The following is a 23004-nucleotide window of genomic DNA, read 5'->3' on the forward strand; positions in this document are numbered from 1 at the left end:
ACTCGGTTTTGCTAAATTCTGTCTTGTAAATAAATTGCTCTCTGTTTTTTTTTCTTAACTATTTAAAGATGTATTGATTAATTTTTATTTTGTTATCATTGTCAAATTTCCTGCTTTCAGTAATTTTAAATTTAAAAAAAAAGAAATAAGAACAAAAAGCACCCTCAATCATTGAATAATTGGATCATGCACCTAAATAAGAAGTCGATGCAAATGTTTGATTAAACTGTGAAACTGTATCCACCCACCAACTGCTTTACCAATCAAAAAATACTGTCTCATATTCTATATATCATATTATAACTTGTTTTATTACTGCTACGTAAGTTGCTTGGATTCTACTACACCTGTAAATTCAATATGTTATGCTATAAGTTATGTTATATCATGCATTTCTGACTTGGTTTCTAGATATATTTTGTCCTATTATTTTATTGCAAGTACTCATTCTTGCCATTATAAAATGAAGCTTTCATTCTTGATGGGCTCCCTGTTAAAATAGTTTCTTGCTCTTCAGTGACTGATTAAATTGATTTCAGTGTAGGTTTTTTTCATATTTGAAAACTTACACAAAGTTTCTTTTAATATATATCTATATCTAAATATCATTGTGTGGTGAAGAACACTTTAGATTATAAATGAACTCCTGGCAATCAAAATCTGGGACTTTAGTTTTTATTCCTGCTTGCATCCAATTTATATCAACTTACCTTGATTGCTAATGCTCTTGAGAACAGAATGATGAATGTTGCACAGTCTCTTGATTCAAACCCTATAATTGCAAGGTATTATACCAACATGTGTAACAAATTAATATTTAAATATCATTGAAATGTTTGAATAATTTTAGATCAATCATATCAACTAATTGTTATTCTTGTTATTATTTTTTTTTAAATAAGATTTATTTCTAAATTTATACAAAAAAAAATATTTAAAGTTTACATATCAGATTAATATAATTTTACTATTCTGAGAATCTCAGAGTATTTTTTCTAGCAATAGATCTGCCTCCAAAATATGAATTATTTTTGAAATACAATACTATTTAGACAATGTCATACTGCTGTGATCTTTTGCATATGAAAGTAAACTCTAATTTGGCAACAATCATCATACAATATAAACCAAATCTATTTATTGTTCCTTTTTGAAGATTTACCCCAATAATTTGTTCAGTTGTATTGTGTTGCTCTGTTATTGGATAATGAGAAAATATAGAAGCAATACTATCATCATTTAATTGCTATACTAATGTTTAATAATTAAGAATGTTCTAGTGTGGTTAGAAGCCTAATAATGTTTAAACCAAACAAAGAACTATTTAATACTGCTTTCTTATTAGGAAAGCATCATGGCTCAGCTGTTGAATCACAGCATTCTAAATGGAATGAGATGACTTGGCACAACTGTGTGGACACAGGATTTGACACTGTGAACTGGACATTCGGTTTGTTTTGGTGACAATGCTTTTTTGGTGCTGGAAGCAAACACTCAATCATATATGTGCAGAAATATACACATACAGATTGAAAGTGAGAGAGATAGAAAGAGAGAGGAGGGAGAGGGAGACATTACACTTTATTAATTGAATATGATTGGCAAAAACTTTCCCCTCTCCTCATAGATATAGAGAAATATGCTAACAGATATAAACACTAAGAGAGAGAGAGAGAGAGAGAGATGGAGGGAAGCATGAGAAAAATATTGAAGATGCATGATGTCAAATAAATCAGTGCTGGATCAGCTGGTGTCAAATAAGTGGCACCAAAACATCTCATACATGACTCTAAGATAGAGGTTGATAGTTTAGTCCCTCTGCGCAGCTGAGATTTTTTTCAATTTGCATTAGCTCTACAATTAAAAGTATAGAGGAGCCAGAATGCTTTATAATGTCTTATTGTTGTTTACAACTTGAAATTTTGTAGCTTAAGGTTTGATATCTGCTTTCGTACTTATATCAGGAAGAAGTAATAATAAATGAAAGACATTATAAGGATTAACTTGATTCCACAAGTTGAGTGTTTAAAAAGGAAAAAAAATGATACAGCCTTATATTACTGATTTGGTAATTTAAGTTTGTAGTATTTGGTTAATGTTCTTAATACCCATTCTTGAAACGTTTTTGATAACCTGATCTTGTCTTATTGTATATAGATTTGTTATAAAAATCCTTTCGAGATTCTTTTTTTTTTCCTAATCTTTACAAGATTTGATATATGCATTTCTATATTTTATCTTTGTACAGTTTTATTGTTTTAGCAAATATCTCCATTTTCTAACAAATCTATTTTTAAGTGTTTAATGCCCAAATTTGAAGATATATTAATAAGTTGCAGTAATATTACAAAAAAAAACAAACAAATAAAACAAAAATTCTAAAAATTAAAATTATTTTATTCATTAAATTACAAAAAAAAAAAAATTGAAAAATAAATCTATATTAAAATTTGAAAAAGATCTGACTAAACCCCCCCCCCCCAAACTTGAACGAAAGATCTGATAAAAAGTGGAAGTTTGAGGTGAGGTGATATTCTCTCATTGCTTAAATAAAGTTGTGTATATTTGGCTTGTAAATATGAATTACCCTCTTAAATGTAATGTCAATCTGTGAAATAAATATATATATAACATTGCATGGAATACATATATATCCAAATACATACATATACATACACACATGTTTTGACCAAAGTTTTTTTTACTTGTTTTCTAAATTTTACTTCTGTTTCAAAATACTGTCACTTAAGTCTTTTACTTCCTATAGAGTATATGCCATCAATGGCTTTTCTTCACTGTTATCGTCTCTAGGCTGTCTTTTCTGCTTCTTTCCTGATGGACCCTCTATTTCCTTGCAGCTTTCTATTAGATTTTGCTGCACTGTGTCACATTTTTCTAAGAGAAGACCTTCCTCTCCCAGGTCTTGTTTGTTTTGAATTGTTATCAATGCTTCTGTAACATTGCTTTTTTCTAGGTAGGAGTGTTGGCCTTACACAAATCCATTTTTAACTTTGCAAAGAGGTGACCCATATTAGTCTGGCCTCTATCCACTAACCTGCCCAGAATGGAAGACCCTACCAGGAACTTGCACTCTGCTGGCTTAGCTCTTAGGCTCACTGAGACACACAAACCACCACACCACAAGGACTGGACCTTGTGGTAGAACATGTCAGCCAGCCAGCCAATAAAGAACCTCTACATAGCCATTTAACATGTTAGGAATAGCAGCCAACCCCACTCAAATTACAACCTACCATCTTGAAAAGAAGAGGACACAATCTAATACCTAGATAAGCAATCTCTAAGAAAAGACCAAAGGTGTTCTATTGCTAGAACACCAGGTCTGCTCAGTTAAGCTAATCTGAGGCTAGACAACAATAGGCTCTTGGACGTCTTTAGGGGACTCAACCCTGCTACAAGCATTCAGATCAGGTCTCTGGTTTGAGGATAACTCAATTTCTTGCTGTGCTACTTCCTTCTGAAGCAACCCAACCAACCCATGATTTCCCTTACCTGACAAACTATATATAAAAAAATTGTATGCACCAGTATACAGTTGTCTTTTTTTTTTTTCTTTGTTGGAAAATGTTTTTACTGTTGAATGTTCTTTCTACAGGAATCACTTAACCAAAATAACTAAGTGCCGTAATTGTGGTATGATTTGAACTTATGACTGTGTAGCTTTTTTTTTTTTTTTTATCCAAGAACAGGAAGAGTCTGGCTATCAAATTTAACTCATAAAGCTTTGGTAGACTTTTGCTGAAGGTGCTGTTCGGTGCAACTGAACGAAAACCATATAGTGGTGAAGTAAATTTCTTAACCACATAGCTATGCTTGCATAAATCTACTCAGCCTGGGGTTAACCAACAACTCTCTACCACTTCATGGTAGATGTTTTAAGCTATGTCTGACTAAACCTGAACAAGGTTGGATATATAGCAGCAGCTCTTATCAAACACTACAGCTATATCCTGTACTCATCAGTTACAATATTTGTTGAGTTTACTACCAACAGAAAAGAGTTTACATGGAAATCCTTTAATAAGTAATCTCAGTGGTTAGTTTGTTTGTTTATTACAAATGTTATTTCTACTATGTTCAACTTGTCTGCTTTTGGTACAGTTTTTGTTCACAATGAACATTCTCAGTGCTTTATTTTCCTCAGGATTTTTCATCATCATCGTTTAACGTCCGCTTTCCATGCTAGCATGGGTTGGACAATTTGACTGAGGACTGGTGAAACCGGATGGCAACACCAGGCTCCAATCTGATTTGGCAGAGTTTCTACAGCTGGATGCCCTTCCTAACGCCAACCACTCAGAGAGTGTAGTGGGTGCTTTTACGTGTCACCTGCACGAAGGCCAGTCAGGCGGTACTGGCAACGGCCACGCTCAAAATGGTGCATTTTATGTGCCAGCGGAATATTTTTAAATTATTGTTACACATTAGTCACATTTTTCTGAAAAGAATTCAAATAATACAAAAAAAAAAACACCACCACAATGATTAAGTGTCTTTGACTAGAACATAGTACAACATTAATGAGAAGCTACGCCCTATTGATTCTTAGACCCCTACTTACTCAAACTGTTGATTTCCATGTATGTGGAGACCTGTGGTTTTGTGGCTAGGGATATTCGGGTCATGACAGTAAGGTTGTGAACTTGATTTCTGGTGGTGTATTATGTCCTTGAGCAAGGTACTCATTTTATCTTGCTCCAGTCCACTTAGTTGGCAAAAATGAGTTGTAGCTGTAATTCAGAGGGCCAACCATGTCACATTCTGTGTCATGCTGAATTTCCATGAGAACTACTTTAAGGGTACATGTGTCTGTGGAGCGCTCAGCCTATTACATATTAATTTCATGAGAAGGTTGTTTTGTTGATTGAATCAACTGGAACCCTTGTTGTTACCAACAGAGCCCCAGTTTTATTTTCATGTATTATTTTACTGCTATGTTTATATCATTGTGGTGTTCTTTACATAGTTTAGCCTCTAAATAAAGTAGATTTTCATTGATTCCATCAATGAGGATTCAGTTGTTTGATCAACTGAATTAATTGCTCATTGATTTAGTTTGTAAGTGGCAAAACAGTCCACAGGCACATGTACACTTAATATAATTCCGTGGGGGAATCAGTATGTCACAGTGACAAGGTTGTAACTGAAAATTACAGGGATAATCTAGCCAAAGGGCTTTGATACAGTTTCTGTCTGTCCAATTTCACTTGCAATGTGATAGTTTTAACCATTTGGCTTACAAAAAATTAGGTACTTTATTTAGAATTTTTAGTTTGTATTACATTTATTAAAAATGAACTAATTATTTTTGGCAGTACATCTACCTATACATCATAGCACATTGGTGTGGTACAGTGCAGTGATAAGGATGTACACGGTTGCCAACTGAATTAAGTTTCACTATATGAATATATCAAAACTAAACAATAGAAAATTGAGCAACACAGATATGTTGTTAAAAGTTGTTTTTATTGTTGAGATGTTTAATGACAAATGGCAAAAATTACAGATGAAGTCAAATGGATTCCGTGAGGAAGAAGATACAATGTCTGAGTAATTTTGTTTTTAAATATAAAAATAACACAGAAAAGTATTGTATTTTTTTTTTTTTACTTTTACATATAATTATCTTAAAAACAAAGTTAGAATTCAGTGTATTATTAAATTATTAATGTGGATGATAGTAGAAATAGTCAAACATTTTTTATGTATGTACAAAATGTGCTTTGTCAGCTGGCTCAGCTTTACATTGTTAAACATTACCGTTTGCCTCGCTTACTGGCTGGTGGAGGTGGTTTTTGTAATTGAAAAGCTCTGTTCTGGCCTCCAGCTAACTGTTGTCCATCTCCGGTTCCAAAGTTGGGTTGCGTTGTCGACAGATTATTGAATGAGAATGTTGCTCCAGTTGCAGTGTTGGGTTGTGTACCGAGTAGCCCCGACTGTGTTGTTGTGCTTCCTGATGTACCAAATAGACTTCCTGGTGTGTTGAGGATCGTTCCTAACAAAACAGGTGACAAAAGAAATTCAAGGATTGTGACGACAACAGAATCAATTCTAATCAAAATGTTATTCATATACAGAAAGATTAATTCACTTCTACAATGTCCACGCACTCACACATCAGATTCTAAACATTGTAATACATGCTTTTTAAAGAGAAGCTAAAATTTTAATTGAAGAACATGCGAGCAATGTATTTTACTTAATCGATTTTTTTTTTCTGTACAACCTGGAAAAAAAAATATTGTAATTAGTCAATAAGGAAACAGAACTTCAACAAATGCATAAACAACAACTTTTCATTTAACCCTTTAGCATCCAGATTATTCTGTCAAATGTAATGCTTATTTACTCATATTGTTTTTCAATTCGTCATGCATTATCTTCTAGCTTTGAGATGTTGAAGATTGTTTATTTTAGAGTGAAATTATACTGTAGATGGCAGAGGCCAGATCTGGCCAGTTTGAACATACAACAGAATATTTTGGCTGGATATGGCTGGTTTGAATGCTAAAGGGTTAAATTGTCCAGATCCAGCTTATCACACTTATCCTACAATGTAATTCTATAAATAAACAATCGCATCATTGAAATCTCATATCTTTGAGATAATGCATGATTATTTCATAACGATGTGAATAAATAAGTAAAGCATTACATTGGACAGATCTGAATGCTAAAAGATTAAGGTAAAATTTTGTAAATATTATCATTATTAAATTCTTTAAATTGTTTGTGTGAGTGTGAAAGAGAAAAAAATTTAGTTTTTGTCTTGATTTTGTGCAAACTGAAAGATTTTTTGAAACTATTTCTAGTCACCGACTTAGCGCATTACCATACGTGTTACTAATTATCCTATTTAATTCTGAATGAACTAACATTCGCTAAAGGGTTGAGAATTTCATTTAATCATTAGTACTGTCTTGTTTCTATATTTTAGATTTGAAAAGTGGGAAACAATTAAGCTCCCTTATACCTTGTTCAGATAAACGTGGAAGTCAAAGAAATGGAATTATTAATTCTCCATATCTACCATATTCGATGGCATATAAGATGGACTTTTTCCCCAAAAAAACTTGTCTCAAAAGGATGACCTAGGGTGCTATATGCAAAGTCAGGACTCCCATAAGCTTTAATGTACTAATAACATTTTTCCTTGAAATATAGACTGCTACAATTGAGGCAGATCTGATATGCCCATGCATCTTTTATGCCATCAAATACAGTAATTCCAGGGACCCTCTGCATCAGTGGTCCTCAACTGTGGGCCATATAAAGATTTTTGTGTAGAAATTTATGTGCAATAAATTGGTTATATCTCCACAATACACAAAATATTAAAATTTTTTATACATTTCCTATTTAATTATAATGGTATTCTAGGATTTTTTTTTAAACATTGAATAGCTTTGAGGGTTCAGTTGAGTGAAATAGGAATCAAGGGGGGGGGGGTCCATAGGCAAAAATAATTGAGAACCATGGTTGTTTGGCTTAAAATATCAATCAAATTTTCTTAAATCACATTTGTATGTGTAAGACTATGTCATACAAAGATAAACTGGTCATGGCTAGAATGCTTCTAATCATAAATTTGCTCAGGGCTGACCTGGGTCTCATGCAGAAAAAAACATTGTACAATGAAAGGTAAACCCCGGGCCAGTTTGGTTTGTGCAACTCATTTTCAATTCTTGGTTAAATATTTTATTCCAAGTAACAAATGCTTTTGATAAAAATCATAACATATGAGCCTTGTAAAGTAGGAATAAAATTTATTTCCTTTCTTGAAGAATTTAAATAAAAAATGTGTTGTGTGCTAATTGAAGATGGGCAGCCACAGACGGAGAAATGATGAAGTCAGATCTTTGGATGCTGGTGATCTCCAAAGATGAAATCAAAGGCAGTTGGAAACACACTCATCAGCAGACATGTCAAATGCATATTAGTGCTTTATAGTACTAAATTGAGGCAGAAAAATTATACTACTGGGGATAAGTTTAGTATCAAAATTTCTTGGTAGAAAAATTTAACAGATTCTTTTCCCTATTGCTTGAGACGTTTAAACTATCTCTTTCCTACCCATCATACCTACTTATAGCTACGCAAACTGGGATATAGAAAATTGTCTTGGTCATGAAAACATGGATTCATGTTACAAAATGTTGAGCCTCCAAGGAAAGAGTTTGACTTCCTTTTGAGTTGTTCAGCTAACTGCAAACCGTTCAACAGTAAGCAAACAGCTTAGTGTATGACTACGACAAGGACAATGAATTGAAAGAATCATTAGAGGGTTGGACAAAATTTCTGGTATTTATTTCCAGTTCTCAGTTCAAATCCCACTAAGGTTAACTTTGCTTTTAACTCTCTGGATCTTATATAATTGACTGTACTCTTTACAAGCTTTAATTATCTCCATGACCACCCACCATAATATAAGACAACACTCAAAATTATTTTGCTGGTAACATTACGGTAATTAAGGTTTTGAATTGCGTTTGGGGGGAAAAAAAAAAAAAAAAATCCAAGGCTACTTCTACTTTAACAATCAAAACATTGTATGTGTTTGATAATACTTATGATACTCCTAGCAATCTGCTGTGGTAATTAGTTAAAAACCATGGTTACAGACTAAGCACATATTTTACAAGTAGTTAAGTTGAGGTCCACACCCACCTCCTTTATTGCTGTTATACCTTGCACTTCTCTCCTTATGACAACCAATTAGTCATAATTTCATACTGATATTACATGTAGACTGAAAAAAAAGTCCGTAACCTTACCGACAATAACATTTTCAGTGTTAGTAGTTTCAACAGTAGGATTTTCAATTTGATCAGAACTAATGGTCTTGGAGTTTTTGATGTACAAGAGGAGAAAGTCCTGAATACACAGAATTTTAGCTATTCATTTGATTGAGTGAAGTTTCAGCTTTAAAACAAATGAATATAAATATATATACATATAACATGGCTACAGTCACTTAATTGCTATATTTTTTTAGTCCCCCCCCCCCGCCGCCACCTCCTCTCAGATGCTACCTTGTATCAAATCAATAGTCAAGAACCACTTAAATAACTGTTACTAATAAAGTTTGAAGATAATATCAACAAAAAGACAAAGCATCCCAATTCATTGAATAAATAAAATGTATAAGAAATAACTAGAAAGTCAAGACATTAGCAAGTTTTAGCTTTGTTATATATATGACAGCAATATTGAAATTAAACAATCTCTACAAACTAGTCATAGATCAAGCATTTTTTTTTTTCTTTTCTAAGTTATTGCATTTTATCCAGCATTCCAGGACATGCAAATTCTATGAAAACCAATGAAAGCAACATGCATTACAGCCAGTGCACAATAGACTGTGCGGAAATAGAGAAAATAATATTAAATACTATAATTATAATATATTATTGTTTAAATCTTTTAGAAAACAAACAAAATGTCCTTTTTTCTTTCTTTAAAAAAAAAGACATCTTAAATTTGTATAATAATTGTTTGGCAATCTTAAGCACACTCAAAATAGAAAAGAGAACAGCTAGCAGGCCACACTATTATTTGCAAACACAACCTCTCATTTATAAGATATGATGTTTAAAATAATGTTACCCAACCAACTGGATAGAAAATTGTTAAGTAGTAATGTGTTATATTACTGTTTCTAAACTTGTTTATTGCCAGAAACATGAGATACATTCCAAATGAATACAGAGTCGAAGTTTCAAACCAGAAGAAAAGAGATTGGTCACACAGGTAAGGGGGTTGATGAGTAGAGTACCAAAAAGAAAGATAGCTGAAGGTGTACTCAGAAGTAAGTAAATCAAAAATGAAAAAAAACAAACAAAAACAAAAACCCCCAAAAAAACACCTGATTTATTGGTTGAGTCTAGAATGAAATGTTTTTTGAAGTTTAGAAGAAAGATAGGGTCTGTTGAAAACAGGTATGTCACACATGCTGTAACAAAGAAGCACCATGACCATAGAGAGAAGAGCAAGATTATAAGAACAATTAATTCTAACCTTAGAAAACCATTGAGTGTATTATACATATTATATATATATATATATATATATAAATATATATATATATAAGAGATGGAAATCATCTTCCTCCTACCAGACTGAAATTTCAAGAGGTTATAATTGGGATTTTGTTTTCATAAACCGAAATTAAGTTGAGGAAAAAAGGAAAGAAATCTGAAATAATTTTTTGTTTCTAACATTTAGAATATCTTGGTTGTGGAGTTAAAAAAGCTCGTTTTGCAACCATGTGGTTATAGGTTTAGTCCTGTCGTGCAGCACATTGGGCAAGTATCTTCTATTGAGCTGACCAATGCGTTGTGAGTATATTTGGTAGGCGGAAACTGAGAGGAAGCCTGTCATGTATATGTATGTGTGTGTGTGTGTGTGTGCGTGTTTTTGCCCCCCCCCCCCAACAACTACCTGATAACTGATGTTGGTTTGTTTACGTCCTCATGATTTAGTGGTTTGACAAAAGAGAGTGATAGAATAAGTACCAGACTTAAAAAGAAGTACTGGAGTCAATTTGTTTGACTAAACCCTTCAAGACAGTGCCACAGTTCAATGACTGAAATGAGTAAAAGATGTGTTTATACCTTTTTCTTTTTAACTGAATTTAATTCAACTTCTTACAGTATTTTTTAAAATGTTTTTATTCATTTCATCACTCTTTCCATTTCAGTTTACAAAAACTAAAATTTCAAATTTTAATCAACTTCAAAATTTCTAACTGGGAAAGGAATTAAAATGAAGACTGAAGCAAAATTTCCATACTCAATATTTATATATATATATACACACACATATGTTTTATTTAATCAGGTGCACACAGAAAGGAAGGAGTAGGGAGGGAGAAAGAAAAAAAACCCTTAATTAGATTAAGTTTACTTAATAAGATAATCAACCCAAACTAGAATAAGAAACTCACTTGCACTAGAAGTCAAAAGGCCACAAGAGAACATGCACTGCATTAAAGAACAATGATGGTTCTCTCATGACCAAAATTTCACAGGAATTTAATATTTTCAACCTGCAAAACAGATTTAAGAAAAAAAATACAAACAAGCTCTGAATAGCTAAAATATCTATTAAACAATATTTCAAAGGGTTAATATGTTGTGATGGGCAGAGAGGGGAGGCGAAGCGGGTGGTGGGATTAGCTTTATTAGTTAGTCGGTCTTCGAGGATTTTAAAAATATTATTTGTAATTTATTTAACGATCTATATGAGTAAACATTATGAATTGGATCATTTGAAGTTAGGAGTTGGTATTTCAGACAAAAACTAAATTAACAGAAAAAAAACAACAAATAAATAAACAAACAAAAATGGTACAAATGTCTTGAAAATGTTAAAAATTAATAAATGAAGATGACAAGGGAGACAACTGACAATTTAAAAAAAACAAAACAAAAAAAATTATCAGTTATTGGATGAAAGTTACATATCCGAAAAATATTGAATGAAATGGATTAAAATTTTAACATAAATATGGTATTAATTTAAAAGCTAAAAGAAAATCCAAAATTTGCAAAATAAAAATTTAAAAAAATCATTTGCAGAAAAATATTATTTAAGCCCATTGAAAGGTAGTTTTCAATAAAGCTACTCAAAATTCTAGTTACTAATGTTAGTAATAATGAAGTTATATCATGAGTGAATTTAGTAAGCACAAATGTCGCAAATATTTCAGCTTAGATAATTCTAATGGGTATAACTTTCTAATTTGAAATTGAAAACAAAAAAAAGGGAAGAATGGGGTACAAAGCTCCTAATATTTTTAGTAATGCAAGAAATTTCAGTTTTAAGTTTTTTTCCTTCTTTTCATAGAAAAAAGAAATATGATAAATTTAATTTATTTTTATGACTTACAAACATATGATAGCATTTATGAACATTTCAAACCAACAGGAAAAAAAAAAAAAGGCAATTTCGGGAAAAAAATATGCCACAAGCTTAGATTTTATAAGTTGATATCCGTAACACTTCTTTCAGGGATATCTAAGTAAGTCATAAGTCAATTCTACCTTAGCTGAAGGGTGGGTTGTAAGCACAAAGCTCTTCTAAGAACAATACTAATGTTGGTTTGCATTTTATCCCAGAGAAATTTATTCAATGGACCAGATTTACACACTGGACTTTTTCACCGCTGACAGTATTCTAAACTGACTCTTTTTTCATTTGCTTGACAAAAATAAAAAAGTGAGAGCAGCCTGATCCTTTAAGAACCAAATTAAATTAATGATAGGTGAAAGCATGGTTGAGTGATAAGAAGTCTGCTTCCCAACCACATGGTTTCAGGTTCAAGCTCATAGCATAGCAACTTGGGCAGTGGCTTTTACAATAGTTTTAGGCCAACGAATACCCTTGTGAGTGTATTTCAGTTAACAAAAACTGTGTGGAAGCCCGTTTACAAATATATATTACATACATAAGTATGTGTGTTACTGTCTCTCTGCTTTCACATCATATAATTGTAAATGAGTGTCAGTTATGGTGAAATATTATCTTACTTGCAAACAGGTGAGGATTGGAGACAGTAAGGGTATGTGGCTATAGAAAATCTGCCTCAATAAAGACTCTCCAACCCATACCAGCATGGAAAAGTAGCTGTTGTAATGATGATGATGATAATGATGTATACATACCTACCACCGTTACTAACCTTAATGAATAAAACTGCGATGGCTCTTGGAGAAGATTTCAGTAATTTTGTTCAGCATGTCGAAGCAGCTATATATTACAATATGTGAGACAGATCCCACACTTAACAACAGATGGTGTAAATTACACCTAAATTCCAAACTGAATCTTTCATAAGTAGCTTTTAGATAATCTGGCTTACTGGGATGGTTAGATAGTATAATCTTTATCTTTTACTTGTTTCAGTCATACTGGGGCACTGTCTTGAAGGGTTTTCTTTGAACACACTGATGCCAGTACTTATCTTGACATATTCTATTGGTCCCTTTTGTTAAACCACTCTACTACAAGAATGTAAACAAACTAACATTAATTGCCAAATAGTGATGGAGGACACAAGCACATACAGGTGATGGGCAATCACAGTTACCATCTACCAAATTCACCCACCAAGCATAGGTCAGTCTAGGGTTATTATAGAAGACACTTGTCCAAGGTGCGGCACTAAGGGACTGAACTCAAAACCAGCTATGCCTATAGTGAATAAAATTTCTTAAAAAAATATTCACTAGTTTCCATTCACCAAATGTAATCAAGCTATCACAAAATAAGTCACATACACTACTACATTATTCTTATCTTTAGAATTCACAGTTAACTCCCCTCAAGATTTCGGTTCAATTGATACAACTCCTTATATTAATATTTAACACCTCTCAATTATTGCATCATATATTTGTTTCAAATTTTGGCACAAGGCCAGCAATTTTGTGGCAGGGATAAGTCAATTACATTGACCTCCAGTATTCAACTCGTATTTGTTTTATCGACCTCAGAAGGATAAAAGGCAAAGTAGACCTTGGTGGAATTTGAACTCAGAATGTAAAGATGGATAAAATGCTAAATATTTTGCCCATTGTGCTAATGATTCTGCCAGTTTGCAGCCTTTTTATTGTATCATATATTAAAGAGAAATAACTGGTGTTGCCGTCACTATTAACACATAAATATATCAAAATTTATTTAAATATTTTTTTACATCAGTTTGTAGCTATATTCTCTTGAATGTTACACAATCTCATTTCTACTCATACATACCTGTTACATAGGTTTCTGTGCCAGGTAAAAATAAATTGGCCTTACTTGGCATTTAAAAAAATATGATAAATAAAGGCGTTTTATCAGAACATCTTCAGCACTTCCTGATGGAATTATGAAAAGCAACTGATATATTAATTTTGATGGACAAGTACATTCTCTCATTGTCTCCGTTAGTGTATAGGATTAGAAATATTTTAATGTTTAGCTGTTAAGAAACTCACTTTGAAACCATATGGTTTTGGGTTCAGTCCTACTGTGCAGCACCTTGGGCAAGTGTCTTCTACAATAGAGACTGAATTGAACAATGCCTTGTTAGTGAATTTGGTAGATGGAAAGAGTGGTGGGAACCTGTGAACCATGGAATAAATGTAACACCATATATGCCACTTTTTACTTATTATATCTGAGAATACGTGTTATAGTGTTTGTCTCTCTCATCATTTGACAAGCAGAGTTGGTTTGTTTATGTCCCCACCACTTAGCAGTTCAACAAAAGTGACTGAGAGAATAAGTACCAGACTTAGAGAAACATGTACTGCGGTCAATTTATTCAACAAAGCCCTTCAAATGGTGCCCCAGCATGACCACAATCCAACGACAAACAAGATAACTCAATTATATAATTGAATGGACTGCAGAGGGTGATTTGGTTGAATCAGGCGTTTGAAGTGAAACTTAAACATATTAATAACTAGGATGAACAGAAGTCACTTAATGTGATGCTTTTTTCTACAAATTATATTAAGACAAACTTTGAAGTTAATAAAGATATGTAGGAGAAATCACTAAATAACATTGCACTATAAGTAATATTAAATATTATTTGTAAACAAGACTTTCACATTGAAAATGAGGGCAAGAAAAAAAAAAAAAGTTCATTATCATTCTTTTAGCCTCAGGTTCTAAGGCTTTCAGTGTGTGGCCATCACTTCTTTTTAGGAGTATCCAGAATTACATTGTCTATTTAAGATAAAGTATGTAAAAGAGATTTGGCTGCTATTTCTAGTGACCATGTAGAAAGGTTCTTTGTTATCTAGTATATATTTGAAATGGTTTGCATGCTGCAAGTGTATCTGTTATGTGTTAATTTCATCACATACACAGAATGTGTATGTATGTATGTATATATAGCAGACAACTCAACCAGGAGTCAACTTTGATATAATCAATATATATTATTACAGTGCTGAACGGTGACCTCACTGGGCTGGTTCCACATAAAAAGCACCCGGTACACTCAGTAAAGTGGTTGATGTTAGGAAGGATACCCAGTCAAAGAAACCATACCAAAGCAGACAGAGGATCTTGGTGCGCTCCTCCGGCTCACCAGCTCCTGCTGAACTGTTCATCCCATGCCAGCACGGAAAATGGACATTAAATGGTAAGGATTTAGTTAGATCTCTTTCTCGTCAACTCCAGTAGGAGCTGGCTTTGATTTTCATTGCCCTTATGTTTGATGAGAATAGAGGAACAGTTATACAATGAGATCAATTCAACTGACTCCTGAAAATTTATAGCCATGTGCTAATCTAAAAAATATTCGTTATTGTTAATATTATTAGCCACTGTCATATCACCAAAAATTGAATTTGTGCCACATTTCCTCCAGATTTTCTCTTTAAATGACAATTACACCCCCTACAGTGAATACAGGTATTATTTTTAAATGTCAGGATATGAAAGTGAGAGGTGTCAACTGTCACAATCAATATATGTAGGAACATATTAACCACTGGTAGGGACACCGTATTTAGTTATCTAACCATAATATTCTATCAAGTACATAGAAGGCTTTATAAGTCAATACCATGTTAGCAGTGTGATTCAATCACTTTTTAAAGTTATCTCAACAGATTTTCTATAGAAACTAGAGTCAGCACTGAGATTTACGAATGTTTTGTATACTCCCAGTGCTGGCTCTAAATTCTATAGAAAATGTGAAGAGATAACTTTAAAAAGTGATAGGAATCTATGTACAAGTAAACCCTCAAGTATATGATGAAACAGTATCTACTAGTTTAAAGCGTCATATCATTAGATTTTCTCCTCACAAATACTGGGGGATTTAACAGCAAACTTGTTTTTCATAACATTTAATTACCTATATTTATATAATTAATAATATAAGAAATGATTTGGAAATCATCAGCAGTAGCTAAATGTCATGTTGGTAACTTTACTGAAAGTATCCTGGGCTAATAACCAAAAATCTTAAACTGTTCTGCAAAAATGCATTTCAAAAGTACTTTATAAATCTATTTCAAAACCTAAATATTAATGCAACAGCACCATTGTCATATCTGATTAGTTAAACTAGTGTATGTGTGTGTGTGTGTGTGTGTGTGTGTGTGTGTGTAAAATCTTCAAATTGGTTCAACATTTGTGTAAAGAAAAGGAAATTTTTATTAAATGAAATGTACCTTCATTCAATACACGCACTTTCACACACAAATTGCATACTATCATATAAAAAATTCTTTAAAATTACAGCAATGTAGACACAGAGAAATACAGTTGTAAATGTGCAATATAGAATGGGTGCACACATGTACATACAAACACAGACAACATATACAACAATGACAGGAGCTAATGCAAAACTATAGGGACAAACAACCAGAAATACAATTCTAAGCGTCATCACAACGAAGGAAAGACAATTACTTCTTTTAGATATTAATGGATGCAGAGAAAATAGGACATGTTTGATTCTTTAAATATTTTTTATTAAAGGAAAAAAAAAATTATTCATCAATACGGTTTTGTAAATATAAACCAGTAACCGTCTAATGCCTAGAATATTTTGCCTTTCTCTTGTTGACAGGTTATAGGAAGAAGTCTATAGCATGATTATATTTTTATTTGCTTCCCCTATCTCTTAGTATCAGCAAATGAAGTTAAGCGTACAGGTTTTTTTTTTTTTTGTTGAAGCAGATATATTTGGTTCTTGTTTGTAAAGAAATGTTTACATTACACAGCACTAATGATTCAATGAGGTTTGAAGGAAGAAAAAAAAAAAACAAAAAAAAAAAACAGCCTAAGGCCAAATTGAAAACAGCAGACTCGAAAGCTTGGTTGTTTTTTTCTTTTTGTTTCTTTTATAAGCAGTATATAAAATTATTCTTTATTTTACATGTCTGAATTTGCTGTCATTGAAGAATACTGGTATGTTGTTGGATATCAAATTTTATTGCTCCAACGAAGGGTCCATCTATCAAACAGCTTATTGATTGATTGTCCGACGGGTGTGGTTTAAAAAATAAAGAAAATCGAGTGGAAGGCAGAGAGAAAAAGAAGAGGAGGGAGAGATAGAGAGGTGGGGGGGTTGGTGTGTGAGTGAGTGAAAGGAAGAGGGAAGGAGAAAGAAATGGAAAGATAGAGAAAGATCCAGGAAACCTTACCACCCACTAACCTAGAGGTTTCACAGCAGCAGTATTGGAACCAAAGGAAAAGCCACTAGTGGAGCCTTGGCCAAAACATGAAAATCCTGAAATGAATAATAATAATGGAAGGAATTATCAATTTAGTTTCAACAAAGCTGTGAGAAAGGAACCAAAAGCTGGTCTATGATGAACCACTAAGGACAAAAAGAGTAACCTTTAACAATAGCATGTATTTTGCGGCAGACATTGATTTGTCAACATTAAACTATCTTTAACCTCAAGTTAGTCCAAATATTCACACCTAGTGTATTATATATGCATAATCCAAAATGATTTGTCATGAAAACCCCAAAAAGAAAAATTTGCTCAAGGTATGGTAGTACAGAATGATACATATAGGAAATTTGTAATTATCATGTTGTTATTCTGGTTATCATTTTGGCCTTAACCACAAGGTGAGCAAGTTCTGTCGACATGTTGGGCTTGTGATTATAATGATCCTTTGATTTCAGGGCTGGGCAGCAAGTTGTGTCCTTGAACAAGGTATTTCACTTTGAATTGTTTCTGTCTGCTCAATTGAAAAATGAGTACCAGCTGAGAGCTGGTGCAGCCATTTCTCCCTCTTGCTGTCACATTCTCAACATTCCACCAGCACAAGGGCTGGAGGGGCTGAGAATGTCTATGACTGCTTGGCACTACATAGGGTTACCAAAAACAAGTAGTGAAAGCATGATGTTTGCTCCCATGTCATACTTACTTGCTTGTGATGGCTATGGTTTTTAATCTATTCAATTTTTATTTTGGTCCAATGGATCTTTGAAAATAAGAAAAGGATTAGCTTGCTGTGAAAACTCTCAGTCAGAATAAAGACACTACCTTGGTCTGATGCCAAATAGATTGTCAGATGGGGGTTGGGAGTGTTGGTTTGGTTAGCTGGAGTAAAAGTGAAGACAAGTGGGCAAGTTTAAGGTGAATGACATCTGAATTATCACACCATCAACAATGGGATCAACACAATACTGAAAAGAATAGGGAAGCACATGATAAACAGTGATCCAATCTGCGCCTGATTACTGAATATCTTTTACTTGTTTCAGTCATTGGACTGTGGCTTGATGAATTTAGTTGAAGATAAAAAAAACAAAAAAAAAACTACTTATTTAAGTCCTATTTTATCTGTCTCTTTCACCAAACTGCTAGATTATGGGATATGAACAAACCAACACCAGTTACCATGTGGTGGGCGTGGACAAACAAAAACACACACACATGAGGCTTCAGCACAATTTCTGTATACCAAATTCACTAACAAGGCATTTGTTGGCCAGAGGCTATGGTAGAAGACACTTTCCTAAAGCATGCACTGGGACTGTACCCAAAAACAGGTGGTCGCAAAGCGAGCTTCTTAACTACAGAGCTGTGTCTGTGGCTATTTGGATAAACAAAAGAAAGGAAAAACTATGCAGAGATAGTTATAGTTGTAGCTGCTTTAACAGCAGTTAGGAATAATTTGTTAGACCTAAAATTTTGAGTAGATAAACACAAGGCCAGACATTTGTAAGAGAAGGTGCAGAAGGAGTGACATAAAACACAGTTCATGAAGGGCTTTTACAGACACTGGAAAATGGCACTCCAATATCACAATTCCTTTAGAGCTGGATAAGTTGAATTCATGCTGTACCAGTGAAAGTAACTAACTACTACGGTAACTACAATAGTGTTAGACTAGAATCCAAGCAAGACACAAAACTCAAGTGTCAGTTGATAGCTGTTATCTTGTCATTGGTTCTGTGAGCAAAGAAAAGAATTCCTTTTCTAACAAGCTTGATGCTCCTACCCTACATAACTGTAAATAAGTATTGGAGTCTGGTGCTGCTACCCAGCTTGCTAGTTCTAGTCAAACCATCCAATCCATGCCAGCATGGACAACGGACGTTAAACGATGATGCTGCAGTTTAGTTTACTATTGAAAGGAGCAGGAGCAATGTATAAAACTGATGAGTGTTTCATTAACTTCTTCTAAGAGTATCTATGACAAGAAATTTGTGTTAAGCTGACATGTCCGACAGTTATGGAACTTAACTTAGAAAAGACCAGTTGTTCTAATTAAATCTTAAGTAATTAATTAGCTTTATGCAGCAGCTAGTTTGTAAAATGCTTTATTTTTCAAATCCTGTCTTTAAAAAATTTTTTTGTTCCAAATATGTGATCTCTAGACATGAAACTATATGATTTTGTTAGTAGAGTTATTTAACCATTTAGCATTTGTACCACCCATATCTGGCTCAAATATTCTGTTTTATGTTCAAACCAGCCAGACCCCTCTTCTCACACCTACCCTATAATGTCATTCAAAAGATAAACAATCACAATTTTGAAATCTTGAAGCTACAAGATAATACATGATTAAATCCAAATAATGTAAATAAATAAACCATACAGAAATCTGAATGCTAAAGAGTTACAGTGATTATTTACAAAATAATGACTAATGCAACAGTGAAAACTCAGGAGTTCCCTTTTCTTATACTAATCCGTTATGTCATTATTAGTTTCCCTACTCGTCTCAATCCCAATATGTTACTGGTACTTGACAGGCTGAAAGAGCAATTTCAACAGCCACACACATGCTGGGATTTAAATTCAGAGTAGAAAAAAAAAGAAGATATAATAGAATATTGAACTGTCTTGGCTGCCTCCATTGTTGAGATAAAAGTTTGGGAAAGAGACTGAGTAAACAGAACAGAGGTTGTTTGAGTTAGTATACTTGTAGCTGACATGTTAATCTTTTACGCACATCATTTATACAAAATAGTAATAGAGATGGGTGCAGGCTTGGCTGTGCGGTTTGAGAGGTTTGGGCACCACATCTTGGGTATAATCTTCTACTATAGCCTCAGGCTGACCAAAACCTTATGGGTAGATTTACAGGACAGAAACTGAAAGAAGCCTCATGTGTGTGTGTGTGTGTGTGTGTGTGTGTGTGTGTGTGTGTGTGTGTGTGTGTGTGTGTGTGTGTGTGTGTGTGTGTGTGTGTGTGTGTGTGTGTAACAGGACTAATGACAATTAGTTTTCTTTAACTTAAAGTTAAAGTGTTCCTTGATGATCCATTCTAGTTAAGCATCCAAAAGCACTTGGAACCCTAATGCAGGGTTCCAAGCAACCACAATGGTGGAATGTACATAGAAACTAATAATATTGACTTGTGTGTTTATTTTAATTTCTCCTACATTTGCTCTGCATTTCATAACTAGTAATACAACTGAGTATAGTAGTTACTTAACCACTACACACTGGGAGCAGACTGGAATAAAATAAGCTACCTGGAGCTCTGAACATAACTATAGCAGTCATGTGCACACACACACAGGAGTGTGAGTTTGTTTACATCTGTTGGACTCACGATTCTAAGATTGTGGTTTTGATTCCTGGACTGGGCGATGCATTGTGTTCTTGAGCAAAACACTCCATTTCATACTGCTCCAGTCCACTAAGCTAGTAAAGATGAGTAATCCTGCAACAGACTGGTGTCCTGTCCAGGTGGGGAATATATACGCTACAAAAACGGCCCTTATAAGTTGGTATGACTCGAAAAGGTAACTTTACTCTATTTTTATTTTAAGGTAGTTAGCAAAAAATGTCTAGCAGGAGACAAACTTTAATCAGCATTAAGTTGTTAGGTCAACATCATAGTAAACTGGCTAGCTTCCAGATTAAATACAAGCATCTGTCTGACTGTAATGAAAGGCATTGGTTCATCACTAACCCATGAATATTACTAGCACTCATAAGGTTGGTCACCTGGCTTCTGTGATGTATAAATGGCTTAAATGATAACATTTCCCCTGAATGGGATGCCAGTCCATTGCAGGGTTACTCATTTACAGCCAAGAGGACTGGAGCAATGTGAAATGAAAGGTTTTGCTCAAGTACCCCCACCCCCTAGTTTGGGTAATCAAAATCACAATCTTGAGATTATGATTGCCATACCCCTTCAACCACTAGTTCACTTATCTTCACTAAAGGCACTGGCTAAAGACCTTTTTACTCTTTAGCACTTAAACCAGCTATATCCGACCAAAATATGCCTCCTGTTTTTAATGTTCAAACTGGCCTGATCTAACCCCACACCTACCCTACAATGCCATTCTAAAAATAGACACTAATATCATCAAAATTTCAAATCTATGAGACAATCCATGATTAATTCAAAACAATATGAATAAATAAGCTTTACATTTGGCAGAGTAATTTGAGTGCTACAGGGTTAAATTGCTGAAAATTTTGGTACATTAGTAAAATAGTTCTAGAATGTCTAAGGAATGCTATTTCTAGCAATTAAGCAAGTGTTTGGAGGCTCTATATGCTATCAGAAGCTTGCCTGCTACATAGTGAAAAGAAAAGCTGCTATACTAAGAAAAAATAAACCCGGTTTAATTTCAAAAAAATTAGCACATTATTACAATGTTATGCAGAAATCTACGAAAGAAAATGTAAATGCAAGTTAAACAGATAGCCATATTTACATCTATATATTTAAGTAACAACCAGTGAATAATAATTCACTGGTTACAGGTTTACAATGGGCTATCAATGGCTCACTACATTTCTGAATGAGAAGGCAGTGTTTGTAATTCATTGCAGAAAACATCCCAAGGCACCAGCTTTTTCAGTATGTTTATTTCCTCCACTGTTATGAATCAGTCAAATACATAGACCCACAGACAAACTTTTGCAAAGATTCAGTCAACAAAATTCCATTTACGTAGTATTAGTAGACCAGTGGCTATAGAAGAGATTCCTAACCAAAGGTGTTGCGCAGTGAGAGTGAACCAGAAACCACATGTTTGTGAAGCAAACTTCTTACCTACTTAGCCATACCTGTATTCATCTATTAATACAAGCCTTTAAGTCATAAGCGCAAGGCTCAATATAGCTTTATGGCAATGTCATTGATTATAAAATCATTATTTACTTGAGCCACAGTTGACCTGACCAACAAACAGACAATTTGTTTCCATTCGACTAATAAGCAGTTTTACATTTGGAAGAAAATACAATAACAAAGCAACAAGGATAGTAGAATTCTGAATTTTTCATACCTGGTAAATTAAATATACACAAACCATAGTTTTGTTTACAATTTAAAAGAGGTAAAACGTAAATACTCTATACATATGCAGAGCAAATATACAGAGACTAATTTGCAAATGTATACACAAACGTACATTAATTCCAAATCATGACTCCATGTCAAAATCCAAATGATCAAGTTTCTTGGATATCTGTGATGCAAACGGCCTACTCAACCTTTATAACAGTTTCCAAAAACTGGTCATCTGCCTTATCACCCAACACTCAGACAAGTACACAGAGCAGCTACACTTCATACTCACCAGGAAATGAAACAGAAACAAAACAGATGGCTGGTTGTGAATACTAAGTCTTTATTTTGGTGAAAATTTATTCAGCAATATTGACCAGTGGTTAGTTACATGAGAAACAGAGAGAGAGAACCAGAGATACAAGACAACATGAAGAAGGAAGGCATGGAAACTGAAAGATACCTCTGCAATATGTGAGTGATATGCATAAGGAGGTGAGCTGGCTGAATCATTAGCGTACCAGACAAAATGCTTAGCAGTATTTTGTTTGATTTTATGTTCTAAGTTCAATTTCTGCTGAAGCCAACTTTGCCTCTCGTCCTTTTGGGGGTCAATAAAATAAGTACCAATTGAGCATTGGGGCTGATGATGTAATTGACTCACCACATTCCCCATAATTCTGGAATTTGGGGCTAAAATGTGAAACCAATATGTAATGATATGTATGTTGA

General features: G+C 33.7%; 2 protein-coding genes across 8 annotated transcripts in view; one reads left to right on the top strand and one right to left on the bottom strand.

Annotated features, from left to right (window-relative positions):
- Positions 1 to 7335, top strand: part of LOC106880647 (protein FAM114A2) — a 34909-nt gene extending 27574 nt beyond the window's left edge. Inside the window, exons 14-15 of one of the 2 annotated variants that reach the window (XR_008265392.1) lie at positions 121 to 322; positions 6962 to 7335. The gene's annotated coding sequence lies outside the window, so the exon portion shown is untranslated. Of the gene's footprint in view, positions 1 to 120; positions 323 to 2974; positions 3552 to 6961 lie in introns of those variants that run through there. The other variant, XR_008265391.1, reaches the window with a different exon arrangement.
- The window catches only part of LOC106880673 (nucleoporin p58/p45), a 58999-nt gene continuing 41466 nt past the window's right edge, over positions 5472 to 23004 (bottom strand). The window contains exons 14-16 of one of the 6 annotated variants that reach the window (XR_001410772.2): positions 17198 to 17272; positions 10970 to 11071; positions 5880 to 6019 (exon numbers count right to left, since the gene is read on the bottom strand). Coding sequence is in view for 3 of the 6 variants with exons in the window: in XM_014930727.2 (XP_014786213.1) it covers positions 5781 to 6019; positions 17198 to 17272 (314 nt within the window). In the remaining 3 variants the exon portion in view is untranslated. Of the gene's footprint in view, positions 6020 to 10969; positions 11072 to 17186; positions 17273 to 23004 lie in introns of all 6 variants that reach the window. The other 5 variants (XR_001410771.2, XM_014930727.2, XR_008265390.1 and 2 more) reach the window with 5 other exon arrangements.

The sequence above is a fragment of the Octopus bimaculoides genome, chromosome 13, assembly GCF_001194135.2.
Source record: "Octopus bimaculoides isolate UCB-OBI-ISO-001 chromosome 13, ASM119413v2, whole genome shotgun sequence".
Taxonomy (NCBI): Eukaryota; Metazoa; Mollusca; class Cephalopoda; order Octopoda; family Octopodidae; genus Octopus; species Octopus bimaculoides.